Source organism: Macrobrachium nipponense, chromosome 1 (assembly GCF_015104395.2).
Source record: "Macrobrachium nipponense isolate FS-2020 chromosome 1, ASM1510439v2, whole genome shotgun sequence".
Lineage (NCBI taxonomy): Eukaryota > Metazoa > Arthropoda > Malacostraca > Decapoda > Palaemonidae > Macrobrachium > Macrobrachium nipponense.
The window spans coordinates 91,306,871-91,321,419 of record NC_087200.1 but is presented as its reverse complement, the minus strand read 5'-3'; the positions used below and the strand labels follow the sequence as shown (position 1 = coordinate 91,321,419).

Genomic DNA, 14,549 nt, shown 5'->3' with positions numbered 1-14,549 from the left:
TTCAGTTGCAAATGTACGCCCAGATATCCTTTTATTTACCTAAAACTTACACATAGCATAACTATCTAAATCCCAGGACGCAGTGTTACCATACGCAAACACCACAAGCGGGTGGACAGATGAAAAAAAAACAGAGTATAGTACTAGTAAGTCTTGGTCCATCCCGTTCCTTGGTGAATTATGCAATTCCCCTTTCTACTCTCTAGAGACAGTTACTACAGGCAAATTTACTTCAAACCTTTCACCACTTTTAAAAATCAATGGTCAGCACATTTAAAGTCCTTGGAAAATATGCAACTTTACATTATAAACATTTTTAATAACAAATGGAGTGACCATAGTTACCCTACAGTTTGGGAACTTGTTACAATTTTTTTATTTCTAAAAACTGGGAAGCATAAGTTTTTAACTGCAGTTTACTGTCCAATTGTACTGATATCCTGTCTTTGTAAAATCATTAAAAAAACATGGTCAATGTAAAGGTTGCACTGGTATTGGAAAAGAATGGTAATCTACCAGTAGCAAAGTCCGGTTTAAAAGGAATATGCTCTGCAACAGACACTAATTTGTTTTAAGTCATCCATATGCAGTCATTACATGTAAACAGCATCATATGACAATATACTATTCTTTGACCTTGAAATGGCACACGAAATTGCTTGGCAGCAATAAAATTTATCAAACTGTGTACAGTTTAGGACTGGGATGTAAGATACCATTCAGGCATTTCTAACACATCACTTCTTTCATGTTAGGATGGTAATACTTCATTTTAAGAGAAATGCCACAAAGGAATTCATTATAGTAATACATACTCAGGCAATTCGTACTGTTCTCCTTTCACAGTCAATAGTATTTATAAATTTATTCCAAACTACATTCTCCACACTTACTTTTTTTATGATATTTCAATTTCATTTGCAAGATCAAGAATGACCATAGTTGAAAGAAAACTTCGACTAACAATAACAAATTCCATTTTGTTCATTTCTGCATTAGTCTTGGACCACATCCAGGGCCAGACATCCATATTACAGGTCTAAGAATATTGTGCATGGAAGATATTTAATTCACAGGATTATTTTTTACCAGAGGTTGACATGGTCTCTCATTTGAAGATGCAAGAAATAAGTCTAGATGCTTTGATTGCCAGTATTTCAAGGGATTAGCACACACATCCTGAGGTGAAGATTGTCTAATGTTCCTTTGACTGTACAAACCATTTACTTTAATCTAAACTGAGTTAAGGCGAAAAACAAATACTTCAGGTGCGACTTAAAAGATTTTAGAGTCTGTGCTTCATGCTCACATTAGATTAGCTACTGAGGCTTTTAAGTTCTCTCCTGTTCAGTCTATTAGCTGATGCAAATGATAATGGTTACAGAATTTCCAAAGCGCTCCTGCCTTTTCAACTGGAAATAGAGAGAATCTCTCCAGATACTAAGAAGATCACTCTAAATCCCCATTTTCCTTAAGTATTTAGAGTTAAACAGTTGTTGAATGGATTGAATCTCTACAGGCCCATTGTGCTGCCTTTTATGATAACAGTAACTCCCCCCTGGAAACTGAAAGAGGTCTCCTTTCTCTATTACTACTTCAATGCTATTAAGAGGACTGTGATAGGAAAATCAGTTCACTCTATTTTATGGAACAAAAACTGCAGCATCACGATACTAATTTCATATTCACCAAAATCCAATACCGTTACATTTGGAGTATACGATGAAGCTTTTAACTGTAGGAATGCATTTCCCCTCATGTCTTTTCTTAACAGCAAAGCATTCCAGTTGCTATTAAAAAGACACTACTGGAAGATTGCAATTTTACTATATCTTATTGATGCAAAATGTTTTCCAAGCATGAGAAGGAGCTTTAGTTTATCACTCACACAGATGTAGAGGTTCAGTTTTACTGGGTTACACCCAATGTATGTATGTCAAGAAACAAAGAAGTTAAACAGCAAAAGAGACTGCAGACATATTCCTTCAAAGTTGTTTATTTTATAGAATGACTTCTTGCCAGATATCAAAATGTCTAGAAATCCTTACATCAAAATAAAATGAGAGAGATTTACTATACCTTTTTGAAAGCATAGCAACATTCCTTGGAAATGGGAGACTGCTCTCTGCAGTCTACTACTTATTAAGTGAACCCAGTTGACATTCATACTTTTAATGATTGGCATACACCACCCTTACTGTAATGATTGCTTAGTTCTCCCAACTGTTAGGCATTTGTTAAATAAATTCCCCAGTCTTCGGGATCTTCAGGACTGATTTTCCTCTGAGGCAAGTAGTGAAGATGACTAGTATATCCTTACCATTAGTATTATTCAGAAGATGAAACCTATTCATATGGAACAAGCCCATAGGGGTCATGGATTTGAAATTCAAGCTTCCACAATTAATTACAGTAACAAATTTTTACAAATGTATTAAAATATAAGGAGAATAGTTCATATTAGGGTAGTAATGCATTGCATCTTTGCTTGAATTTTTCAAGTTCCAACTGCATGGCATCCTCAGGGAGACTGTTCAACAATCCAACAGTGTGAGGAATAAAGGACCCCTGGAACCGAGAAGTTCTGCGAGAACATTTACTGCATATTGGTGCTGCTCTACAGCTAATTTGGTTGCGCTTGGCAGGAAAAGGGGATCAGGGTCAGTTGAGAATGTGAAAGATCTCTGTTAAAATACAACTTATGAAAAATTTACAAATAAGAGACCAAACTGCCATTGGTACAAGTCATAACTGCTAATATTAGGAAACAGAAACCTACCACCAATAACCACACTATCTACAAAAAGATGAGTCTCTGGCCAAAAGCAGACATCCATACCAGAGAACAGTATGTATTATAACAAAGGAAGGAGAAATGACCTAAAACAAGTTACTTTGATTTTATTACAGTTGCAAATAGATGAGGCCTGTCACACAATACCTAACTTTTGTGCAGCATTTCTGACGCTTTCATTACATTTTTCTCAAAAGTAAGATGCGAGTCAAAAGTTACCCCTTGAACTATTAAAGCTTCAGACTCATTCAGCAGAGTCCCATCGACTTGGAGAGGAGGATGGAGTGGAAAGTCTGTACGAGATCTGCTAGTCAACAGTGTTTTCGTTTTACTGTGGTTTAGCCTCATACTGATACGGTCTGTGTCCCATCTGAGACTAAAGGCAGCTTCATTTCTCAAAAGTGGAGACTTTTACTGAATGATCTTGCCAGGCCAAAAACAATATCACTTGTATACACTAAAAATAACTGTTGGCCAAGAACACTACCCTGTGGAACTCCAAACACAATAAGTCTTAGTTCACCAAAGAAACAACAGCAATTTGTTGCTATCTACCTGTCAAGAAATCTTGAAGTAAGCCTAAAATATATCCAACTACTCCAAGATTATGAAGTTTATAAATGAGTGCCCTGCAATATGTGTCAATATGCATATGACTATCAGCAAACAATCCTTGAGATTCCACATACTTATATAATGGCTTAAAAATAAGTTTTACCGTAACTGGAGAGCACAGGGAGAAAAGAAGCTGGCTGTAGTTACTGCAGTCTGCAGATAAGCCATTCTTTGGAATAGGCACTGTATGTATTGCTAAGCTTGCGCTCATCCACAAAGATACATAATATGTCAACCTAAAAATTTATAGAATCTACTAATCTTGGATGACAACGCTCTAAAAACTTTTCTAAAAAACAAAGGGAAGAAACCATCAGGATCTTCTCCACCCCAGCTATCAAGATTATCAAGAATTTTTTTAACATCCCTAGAGAAAAATGCAAATCTTGTATGAATAGGTTCACGATGACAAGTATCAGGGAGAGGGACATCCTCAGCTGAATGCTTAGCTTCAAAAGCTTGATGAAGCAGGTCAGCTTTTTCCTTAGGGCCAGTAACCAATCTACCATCAGCTGTCAGTAGTGAAGGGATGGAAGATGAGCCTGACCTAAAGATAGATGATGCCAATTTGGTCTACCACAGATGAGGCTGAGTAATTCCTTTAGTTTCCTCTTTAAGAAATTATTGTAATTTCTCTCGGTGATATGATAAATTCTATTCACAAGACTAAATAAAAATGGTGTAATTTTCATGTGAACAATTTTGTCTCCATGTGCTGAATTTGGTCATTGGCAGGGTATGCTCATCTGCATGTATCATTATGTATTAAGATTCTTGTTAAAAATGTTACATATGATGCCACTGTCAGTTCCAACTTATCAGATGTTGAACTTCTTAATAATTTTCATAGAAAAATGTAATTTATCATTTTTAAAGCTTAATTCCATCAAGTTTTATTTAATGATTTTAGTTTGGTAATCAATGTTATTGACATAAGCATCAATGACCTTTGACGTTATGATGCCAGACAGTTTCCAATCATTCATTTGTTCTTGTTAAGAAGAGCCATTTCCATTTTCCACGCTCTATCCTCCTTCTGCAAAAACTTTGAAGATGTGGCATTGTTAAGTCAAGATGATCTTGGGTCAATGCAGTTAAAAGGCATTAAAGATATTTTCTAATTGATAATCTAAATGAGTCACAGAACAGTAATCATTATTCTATAGTGTTTTATGAATCTCTACAGTACAGTGTGTGAATTGTACACAAAAATTTCACAGACATTATTACTGTATATAAGTATTGGTACTAAAAGCATCTTCTGTACTTACATGATTAATACCCTTATTTTGAATGAAAATAATAGCAAACATAAAATCAAGCAAAGTACAAAACAAGCTAAACTCACTCACTGAAGATCCAATATTTCTTATCTACTCACTCAATCATACCTTACCATATAAGGACTAGTTTTTAAAACAGTATATTCAGAGTTCTCACTATCAAATAAGAAAACACAAATGCATTATACTACTGTCAAAAAGGCCATTCAATTATAGCACCCAGAAACATGCAGAAGGAAAAAATTCATTTTGTTATAAAAATCATCTTCAAACTATAAATCATATATGAACACAAAGCCTTCCTACAGTAAGCTGCAGCAAAACAGAAAATAGTTACAAATCACAGCAATAACACTCCCAGCAGTCAGCACCGAAATAAGGTTTAACATGTTACCATCAGAACTTGCATCTTTTGAAAGGTTGTCTTTTACTGTGTGCGTTGTCCTACAATGTCAGTAGAACTTTCTAAAGGACAAATACCTGAAATATATATATATATATATATATATATATATATATATATATATATATATATATATATATATATATATATATATATATATATATATATATATCTAATAAAAGGAACCCATAAAAACACCAAAATGTAGAGAGAAAAGTACTATATTTCAGAGACTGCTGTCTCTCTCTTCAGAGAGAGACAGCAGTCTCTGAAATATAGTACTTTTCCTCTCTACATTTTGGTGTTTTTATGGGTTCCTTTTATTAGATGGAATTCTGTTGTTACAGAACATTTTTACCAGGCATCCTATATATATATATTACTATTATATTATATATATCTATATATATAGATATATATACATATTATATTATTACAATGTGATATATATATATATATATATATATATATATATATATATATATTTCATGCGGTCTTCCTTCACTGGGCGCTCGGCAGGGTGGGATGCTGGATGCTGGCTAACGCGTCTCGGCGGCTCGGCCAATCAGCTTGCGAGATTCAAGAGCCGAGATGGCCAGCGAATCAGAGAGGTGTATTTTGAGTTACGCGCCATTTCCGTGTTGATACCTGATGTTCTAATGTACTCTCTCTGCCTTCTGCTAGCGCCCACGCCATTTTTTCTCAATTTTGAATTTTTTATTAATATTTTTGAAAATTCCGTGATGCACTGAGGGCGCGAAACTTGAGGTGCGAAGTAGCGAGGGATTACTGTAGTACAGAAATGAGCTACACGCGTGGGTATTAGTAGTAGTAGCGAGTGGAAGGTGAGGTGGGTGGCGCTTGGAACGGCTCCCACCGCAGAGGGGTTTTGGAGAGGGAATCTTCTAAGTGGCAGAGGGTCTGTGAATAGTAGCTTCCACTTCGCCCCTTTACTCTGGGTGCTCGCGCTGAGGGTAGTAACTTCAGCATACCATGTAAGCTTTTTCTGTGGTATATTTAGGATATATTTATACTTGAAAAATGAGCTACAGGGATTTTTCACCGGGCGACACAGGTCCTCCCCCAGAAATAGATTTTTCCTTCGTCAAAATCCCTTTTTTAAACAGGTATGACTAAAATATGCTGACACTCATGGCCAAAGTGCAAAAGGAACATCATATTTACAAATTCAGGTGTTACAAACAGTAATGGTGTGCAGTGGCTGGAAAACACACTTGTATCTCAAAGATTATGACAATTTGGAAATGTGATGTTAAGTTCATCAGAAAAGTACTGGGTATGGAAGAAGATTAAACTATGTGAATATTCAAACAATACATACATGCACAACAGAAAACAGTGATGAGAATTTCTTTCATGTCTATCCTCATACAAGGATCTAACAAAAAATTTAATGAAGATCAATAAAGTAAAACAATGAAGGAAAATACTAGTAAATCTGCAAACTCATCCTAAGGACTTAAAATACTCTTAAAAGCACAGATATCAAATCCTCGTTTAAAGTTATGAATTCGCAAACCAATACATAATTAATATTTTAAATATTATTCAATTTTAATATCTTCAAAAAGTCATTTTAAGAAAATCCATTTCCCCATTCTTAGGCGTCAAATTAAACCTTTGAAAATTTTTTTCTCAAGGAGATTAAAGAGTTGGTAAAGGAAGAAGGATGGAAATAGAAGTATTCCATTTACAACACAAAGGCAAAAACTAAACTAATTTTGAGGAAGGTTGGCAGATATTATGACCCTATAAATATTAAGGAAATTTCATGTAAAAATAATTATTTCTCCTAATTGCAAAACCAGTTTAAATTTGTCTGAATATTACTTATTTGTGCATGTCATCATTTACAAGTCCAGGAAAATAAGTTCACACAAATCCTTCTTTATCCTGAGACTACAATGGACAGGAAAAAGTTCAGCTGATGTCTGTCATGACTATGAAAACATAATCTTCTTTGCTGCTCATAGTAACAGGCAAATGCAAGGGAGTATGTGGTGGTTTAAAGATATTTAAAAAAGGGAACCTGCATTTCTAGTCTACCTTAAAGTAAGGATAGACAGAGGTGGCTCACCTAATAGTAATAAAGAAAAAAAGCTTCTGCTCTAACAGTAATACAGAAAATAAGCTTCTGCTCAAGTATTAAAGAATAGAGACACCTTGATTGTCTAATTCTTATCTTAAAACTTTACATCAACAAGGAGTGACTATGAAGCTCTTATAGGATGAGCCATAGATTCACAGCTCAAAGGTTCTTAATAGCCCTTTGAAACTCTCATCCCTCAATGTCTAGAAAAGAAGTTAGTACACACAAATACTCTTTAGTGGTTAACAAACTTTCTCAAAGTGAGAAAACTCTTCTTCATCAAACTGCATATTGGTAGAATAACCACTATACTCAATGAAAGAGAATCTCCCTTCTGAAAAAATCTAAGGGGGAAAGCACCATGATGAAAGTTGTGACTGGAGGACAGAATATTTTCACTTTGGAAACAATTACTTCAGTCCATTTCTTAGAAATTACCAGCAAATGGGCAATAAAATGTTGTTTCCCCTATGTAAAACATTATTTGCTACACAACTACAACCTGTATCTTCTGACTTGCATTTTCACAAAGTTGTTGCAAGTCTGAACTGAATTTGAGGGACCAACTCGAGATATGCTACATCTAAATCCCAGGAGTCAGGAACATAGTAGTACCTCTTATTGAGAACAAAAAAGAAAAACTGCCTTGGAATATCCAAAGCCTGTACATTAACCCAAAACTGAAACTTTAAATAGTAACATAATCTTTGTATTTAACATTTTGCGCTTTCAATTATGTACTACACTTCACAACAGCATAGATATGTATTTATCTACTTTCATCAGGTGTGATTTTCCATTTGCCCATGAACTCAAGTTTTTTTTCTATTTAGATAGCAAAAAGTGTGTACAGCTCATGACCAAAGTATCAGTATGAATTACAGTATAAAAAATAGTAAATTGATAGGTGACCAATTCTCAACAGAAGTTTTACTTATAAAATAACTTTACCAAATTTATATAGCAATTATAACAAAACTTAAATAAAATGATTATTCTAACAATACAAAGTATCATGAAAAGAGGAAAACTATATACATATTTCATAGTCATAACAGTTGACTAAAGAAACTTGAATTGAAATCAAGAAGATACCAATAAAAATAGAGTGAAGTACAAAAGAAGATAGGTGTACAGTATTAGCTTATACTGGAAAAACGACTGACATTAGAACTCATGAATGTTTGTTGGGGTAGCCATTTCATTGAAATTACAGGTTCACTGGTTTAACTAATCATAAACTCAATAAAGTGCAACAAGCAAATTTTTGTTTCTATATCAGACAATCATAAAAATATTTGTTAAGCAATAAATATCTGTATGCTTTAAAATCATATTTTATCAATCAAGCCTTCAAACTTTCAATAAATAATAGAAATGATTTGCCATTAATGAAATCTTTCCCGTTCACTGACAACTGGCTAACTGCAAATCCTTTATCTTATTTGAATATGACAGTTAGGCACATTTGGCTTTATTTCTTTTCTGTAGCTAAATGATGGGTAGACAATCAACCGGATGTGCAATACAACACGAAATCAATTTCATTTTTGTTTTGGGTTACATTATGGTACAATTTATGACATTTTATTTTTACTGATGAACATTATAACACAGTACAGGCCAGAATAAAAAATATAGCTATATAATTTTCAGGTTAACTTTTCTTACAAGTGTGAGAGTCAACATGCTAAAAAAAAATGTCTTGACACATGCTATGGAGCAGGAAATGGATACAACACAAATAAAAATTCTATATGAAAATGAAAATGACAGCCTTTACGTGCATTACATTTTAATCATGCATTATTCCACAGACACTACCATTTATAAAGTCTACTGTATTTTTCCCATACCATAGATATCTATCAGCCATTTCTACTAGCAACCTTCACATATAAGTGGCAATAAAGAGTAACTGAAGTATAAAAATACATTACAGTACTTCTAAAATGAGGAAATGATAATTAGTTCAAGCTGAAGCTCTTCCATGAAGTGTGTACTCATGCTAGTACAGGGTTAGTGTACATACAACTATGTCAGGAGTACTGTTAGTTCTGGTAAATAAATCCCAATTGTACACTGTACCTGGAAATAGCGTCCATTTCCATTGTAGTATTCAAGAGTCTTATCATCAACCACGTCAATGATGGGGACAAGAACAGCCGTTCTACTCTCCTTTATTCTTTGTAGTAATGGCTCCATCCTGAAACATTGATGGCAAGCATACTTTTTCTGATCTTAGAATTAAAGGGGCACCACACTGACAGAAATGCAGTGAGAGGATGTAATCCATTTAGAATAGTAATAGTTTCCATTATGAAAAAATGAGTAAGAGCATTTTTCCAAAGTTCTGGATCAAGCTAAGGTCATCAGCAGCGAACCATCCTAAATGTGGAATAGAAGAATAAACTTTCATCTGAGGAACAGCAGAATGCAAGAGTCAGTTTCAAAATCTGCCCAGCCAATTAAATATAACTGCTAGTAATAACCATACAATGTATAATTCTTAACTCCCTCCAATAGGTCATCTCACAGTTTACTCGTAAACTTTTCATTATATGACGTTATGCCTTGAACATACAACTAGAATTATAAGGCATATACAACCAGAATTATTAATATTTCAAGCACAGTTCTAAATAGGGTTGCCAGGTGTCCCTTTTTTCAGGGACATGTCCCAAATTTTATCATTCTGTTCCCAGTCCTGCATTGACCCTTCTGGGACACCCTTACTATCCTGATTTTAATACATCATAATAAAAATATATTTTCACTTTATGTTGAGCATGAATATCCAGTGGACTGATGAGTGAAACAAGTTGGATGTGACTTCTGTAGAAGCTATCTTAAAATGCACATGGGCATGGAACCTTAATTTTCAGTGTACGTAAAGAATTTTATATGCAGGTGCTGGAAAATAAGGACCTATTGAAAAAAGTAAAATCTGAGAAATATGATTAAAGAATTAAGTTCAATTTTAGTGCATCTAAACTTCTCATTTTTATTTATGCTCATATGCTCCAAATGAAAAGAAAGTTAGTTTAGTGCCTGTATTGTTTGCATTGATTATTAATTTTCCAAATTATTCTTCTCTTGTTTACTTTCTGTATTGTGTGCATTGATTATTAATTTTCCAAATTATTCTTCTCTTGTTTAGTTTCTGTATTGTGTGCATTGATTATTAATTTTCCAAATTATTCTCCTTTTGTTTTCCACCTAGGTATTTGATAATTGCCTCTACATTTTTATAGTACGTATATTGGTCTAGGTGGTATATAGGCAAATATACATATATATATATATATAATATATATATATATATATATATATATATATATATATATTATACAGTGGAACCCCACCCCCATATTCGCGTTCTCGGATTCGCAGATTCACAACATTCGCGGATTTTCTCTCGGGAACGTTTTCCCCCCCCTGCATTATTTGCGGAAAATTCGCATTCATTCGCGGTATTTTTCTATGAGAAATATCCATAAATTCCTGGGTTTTTTTATCAATTTCATCATAAAATGCACTTTTTGTGATAAAACTATTAAAAAAAAAACCAAGTATGAAAATTTTTAGTGTTTTTCTTGAGTTTTAACTAACAAAATAGGCTGTTTTTTTTATTAGCGTTTTTATGAGGGGTTTTCCAAACATTCGTTCGGGCGGGGTTTCTAACTAGTTCACGGGGGGGGGTCCTGGTTACGCAAATCCCCCACGAATAACGGGGGGAACCCACTATATAATATATATAATATAACATATATATATGATCTTATATATATATATATATAATTTATATATACATATATATATATATATGGTGAGAAATTTCAATTGTTCCAGATTTCTGATCTTGTAATCATCAACCCTTCTTCTAAATAGAGTACCAGTAAAGGAAGATAGTACATGTTATAAGCAATACTTTGAAAGTTCAGTGCATGAACAAAAAATCATGAGTATTTCCAGCCATCGCTTCGATTACAGAAGCCTCTAAATCACTATGAAAAATATTTGAATTTCATAGAAATGTTTGATATCTCAAATTCCCAAAAACAAAACTCATCAAAAGGTAAGAGCATGTTGACTTGAATGCATACATAAACAACTTTTCTGAGGCAATTTCAAGGGTGACAGTCATCTAAATATTGCTATGACTTCTGTACTTCTAACATTCAAGCACTACACCACTTGTTCAACTACTTAATAGTAAGTAGACTCTTATAACATGACCAAACCTTAACCTTTTTTCAAGAGCTCTCAACGTATGACACAATTCACAAAAAATTATAATTTCATCATGACTTCAGGGCACATCCATCTTAAGTTACTCAGCAAAACAGAGAACCTCAAATTCAGTCACCTAATCTGCTAAATACAAATAATTCAATTAATTCTATGGAAATATCAGTTTTGATTTGTTTGAAAGGCATAATTAAACATTTAAGTCATACCTACCCATTTGGAAGTCTGGTAATCTAATGGTCCAGTGTAAAAAAATTGCATCCATGAACGAAAATCATTTATGTATTTTTTTGTCACATTCCTCTATTATTTAAAAAAAATACCCCATACCCATTCGTTAACATGATTGTGGACTGGAGAACCTAATTCTACTGTTGATTAAGGGCCAAATTAAATTGACAGTTGCAAGGTTGGGACCAAAGCCCCTTTAGCCAGGTAGAACATAGTGAACTGGCCGATGTTAGGTAGTTGGGTGATCATAGGAGGAAACCAATTCCAAAGGGTATGTTAAGATGGATTGGTTAAAAGTAATGCCAATTAGATAAGGAAGTAGTAATGAAGAGAGCCAAAAGAGCAAATGGGTGATGCCAACACTAAAAAAAACCCACCCTCGCAATAACAACCCTGACACGAATAGTACATTTCTCTCACTACTTCTGCAATTTGTTATTTCAAAAGAAACAGATTTTGGGGTAATATTACAGTAGATTTTGACTAGTATGCTTTTGAATTAGTGATAATTCTTATGATACTGTCCCATTTTCAATAATTAGAACAGTTATCCAGTTTAGAGTATTAATTACTGGTTTATAGTTGGGAGCTAATGATTTTCCCAGTGCGGATATGGTTGTAGTATTCAAGACTTGTTGAAGCAAAGCACTGACATCTTCATTTGGCCATACCCCGGTAATATGTACAGTAATTAGGGAGGAACCTAAGTGAGAAAATCTGTTGCATTTGAATGCATACTATACTCTGTTTTTATCCATCTGTCCATCCGCCTGTGGTGTTTTCACATGGTAACACTGCGTCCCGGGCTTTAAATAGTTACGCTATGTGTAAGTTTTAGGTAAATAAAAGGATAATATCTGGGTGTACATTTGCAACTGAAAAGTGTTTTAATAATTTACTGTGTGCAAATTACACCGTTAATATTCAAAATAGGATATTATTTAAAGCCCGGGAAGCAGTGTTACCATGTGCAAACACCACAGGCGGATGGACAGATGGTAAAAAACAAAGCATAGTCAAAATCTGGTGTAATATTACCCCAACAGCTGTTGTAAACAAATCTTATAAAACTAAAAATTTAACCTATTTCTTTAATAAGAAGAAAACCCGGGCTTGTAATGAAAAATTTATTTTTTACCGAGAACTGTACCTTCATCTTTCTGAAAGGATTACCGTAGTCACCGCGTAACCCTGCCGTATTCTCACACCGACACATGTTAATCACGGTACTTTCCGTTAACAGTACGGCTGTTCTAGGTTATTCTTTTTTCACATTTTTCATTTTCTTCTCAAATCGTAATTTCATTAAATATCGTTTAAAACGATGTGTCAAGTAAGGTATGTGACACTAATCTTATAAAAGACAATTTTATTTGTAGTGTTGAAGAGAGAAAAAGACGGAGTGAAGAAAAAGATGCTGCAGAGAAAAGACACAGATACTCGCTCACACACCAAAGGCACAAAAACAAGCATCGACAATCCTTCCTGCAAACACATCTAGAAGATACCTGAAATCCGCTATATCCTCCATAGTACAGCGTCGAGTCAGATATAACGTCAATGACTGGAACAAGTACTGCATCTCTCTTTTCCTTCACTCGCTGTAGTAGAGGCTGAAGCCTACACGGGGATTTGGATTTATTTGAAGTTATCGAGCATCACAAGATTATACAGGAAAACCTTTCATACCACGCCTGCCATTTCAGCAAAAGCTTTGCTAAAATATCAGTCTCAAATGGAATTTGGTATTAAAATCTCCTATGTTCAAAGAAATACTGAAAAAATCGCAATTTTCAAGGAATAATTCACTGATTGAATCTCAGTTACTCGCGGGGAGGGGGGTTCATCATAAGGTTCTATTTATTTTTAAGTTATAATTTGTCTCATATTATTTTCTAATAATGTTTCATACTTCTATTGGCTGCAACGATAGATATATTGTACTCTAACTCTGAAATTATGGGAATATTCTTAAGTTACTGACTTAGAAGTGTAGTCTGGATACCGCACGATAAGTTTGATATAATTCTATATTTCAACACTGGTGTTTTGTAATATTTCCTGTGTTCACGTCTATTGAACTAATAGGGTATGGTAAGCTACGGTTCAGCAGACAAAAATGCAAACATTCTAAGAGATTATGGCATATGAAGAGTGATGGGAATTTAGAAGACAAATGGTCAACCCTGAAACACCTGTCACATTGTATATACTTACAAAAACTAATACATATTTCAAACGACGCCAAGTTCCAGAATGTGGGGCAGCAGAAGCTCTTTTGCCAAAGGAAATTGAATTTATGAAAAGTTTTAGGCCCAAAAAACAAACGAATTTCCACTACATTTACAAGAAATTTAATCTGACGTTTTGTTTTTGGTTTCAATTTTATGAAAATCAATCTAAGTTTATGGAGTCTCAAGTTAATTGAACGGCACTGCTATGTATACTATTTTAATTTTGTGTGGAAGGCTTAAAAAAGGCACATGAACAAGGAATTTTTATCACACATGAACAGGGGAATTTTTATCACACATGAAAAGAAAGAAACTTTAAATAATTGCCACATTCATTTAAGTTCACTTGTGTTAAATAACACCTGAGTGCTGGAATAAAGGAATTCATAAATTAAAATAATCTAACTACGAGAGCAATTGACTAAAATTTCGCTGTCATAAAACTAAAAAAAGTTATAACTCAACTTTTAGGTATAACAGAACAGTATTGCATTATTTCCGAATAATGGAACCTAAAAAAAATGAATACCGAAATGTAATACGTATTTACTTATCAACGAATCTCAAAAACCTACAGGCACTTGGTACTCTAGAACAAATGGATACAAACTCGCATACTAGCGCAAAC

General features: G+C 34.0%; 1 protein-coding gene across 4 annotated transcripts in view; it reads right to left on the bottom strand.

Annotated features, from left to right (window-relative positions):
* The window catches only part of LOC135219459 (probable N-acetylgalactosaminyltransferase 9), a 315,788-nt gene that overhangs the window by 48,405 nt on the left and 252,834 nt on the right, over positions 1-14,549 (bottom strand). For 2 of the 4 annotated variants that reach the window (XM_064256253.1, XM_064256252.1), the window contains exon 4: positions 13,196-13,307. In XM_064256253.1, the coding sequence (XP_064112323.1) occupies positions 13,196-13,307 (112 nt within the window). Of the gene's footprint in view, positions 1-9,293; positions 9,412-13,195; positions 13,308-14,549 lie in introns of all 4 variants that reach the window. The other 2 variants (XM_064256251.1, XM_064256250.1) reach the window with 1 other exon arrangement.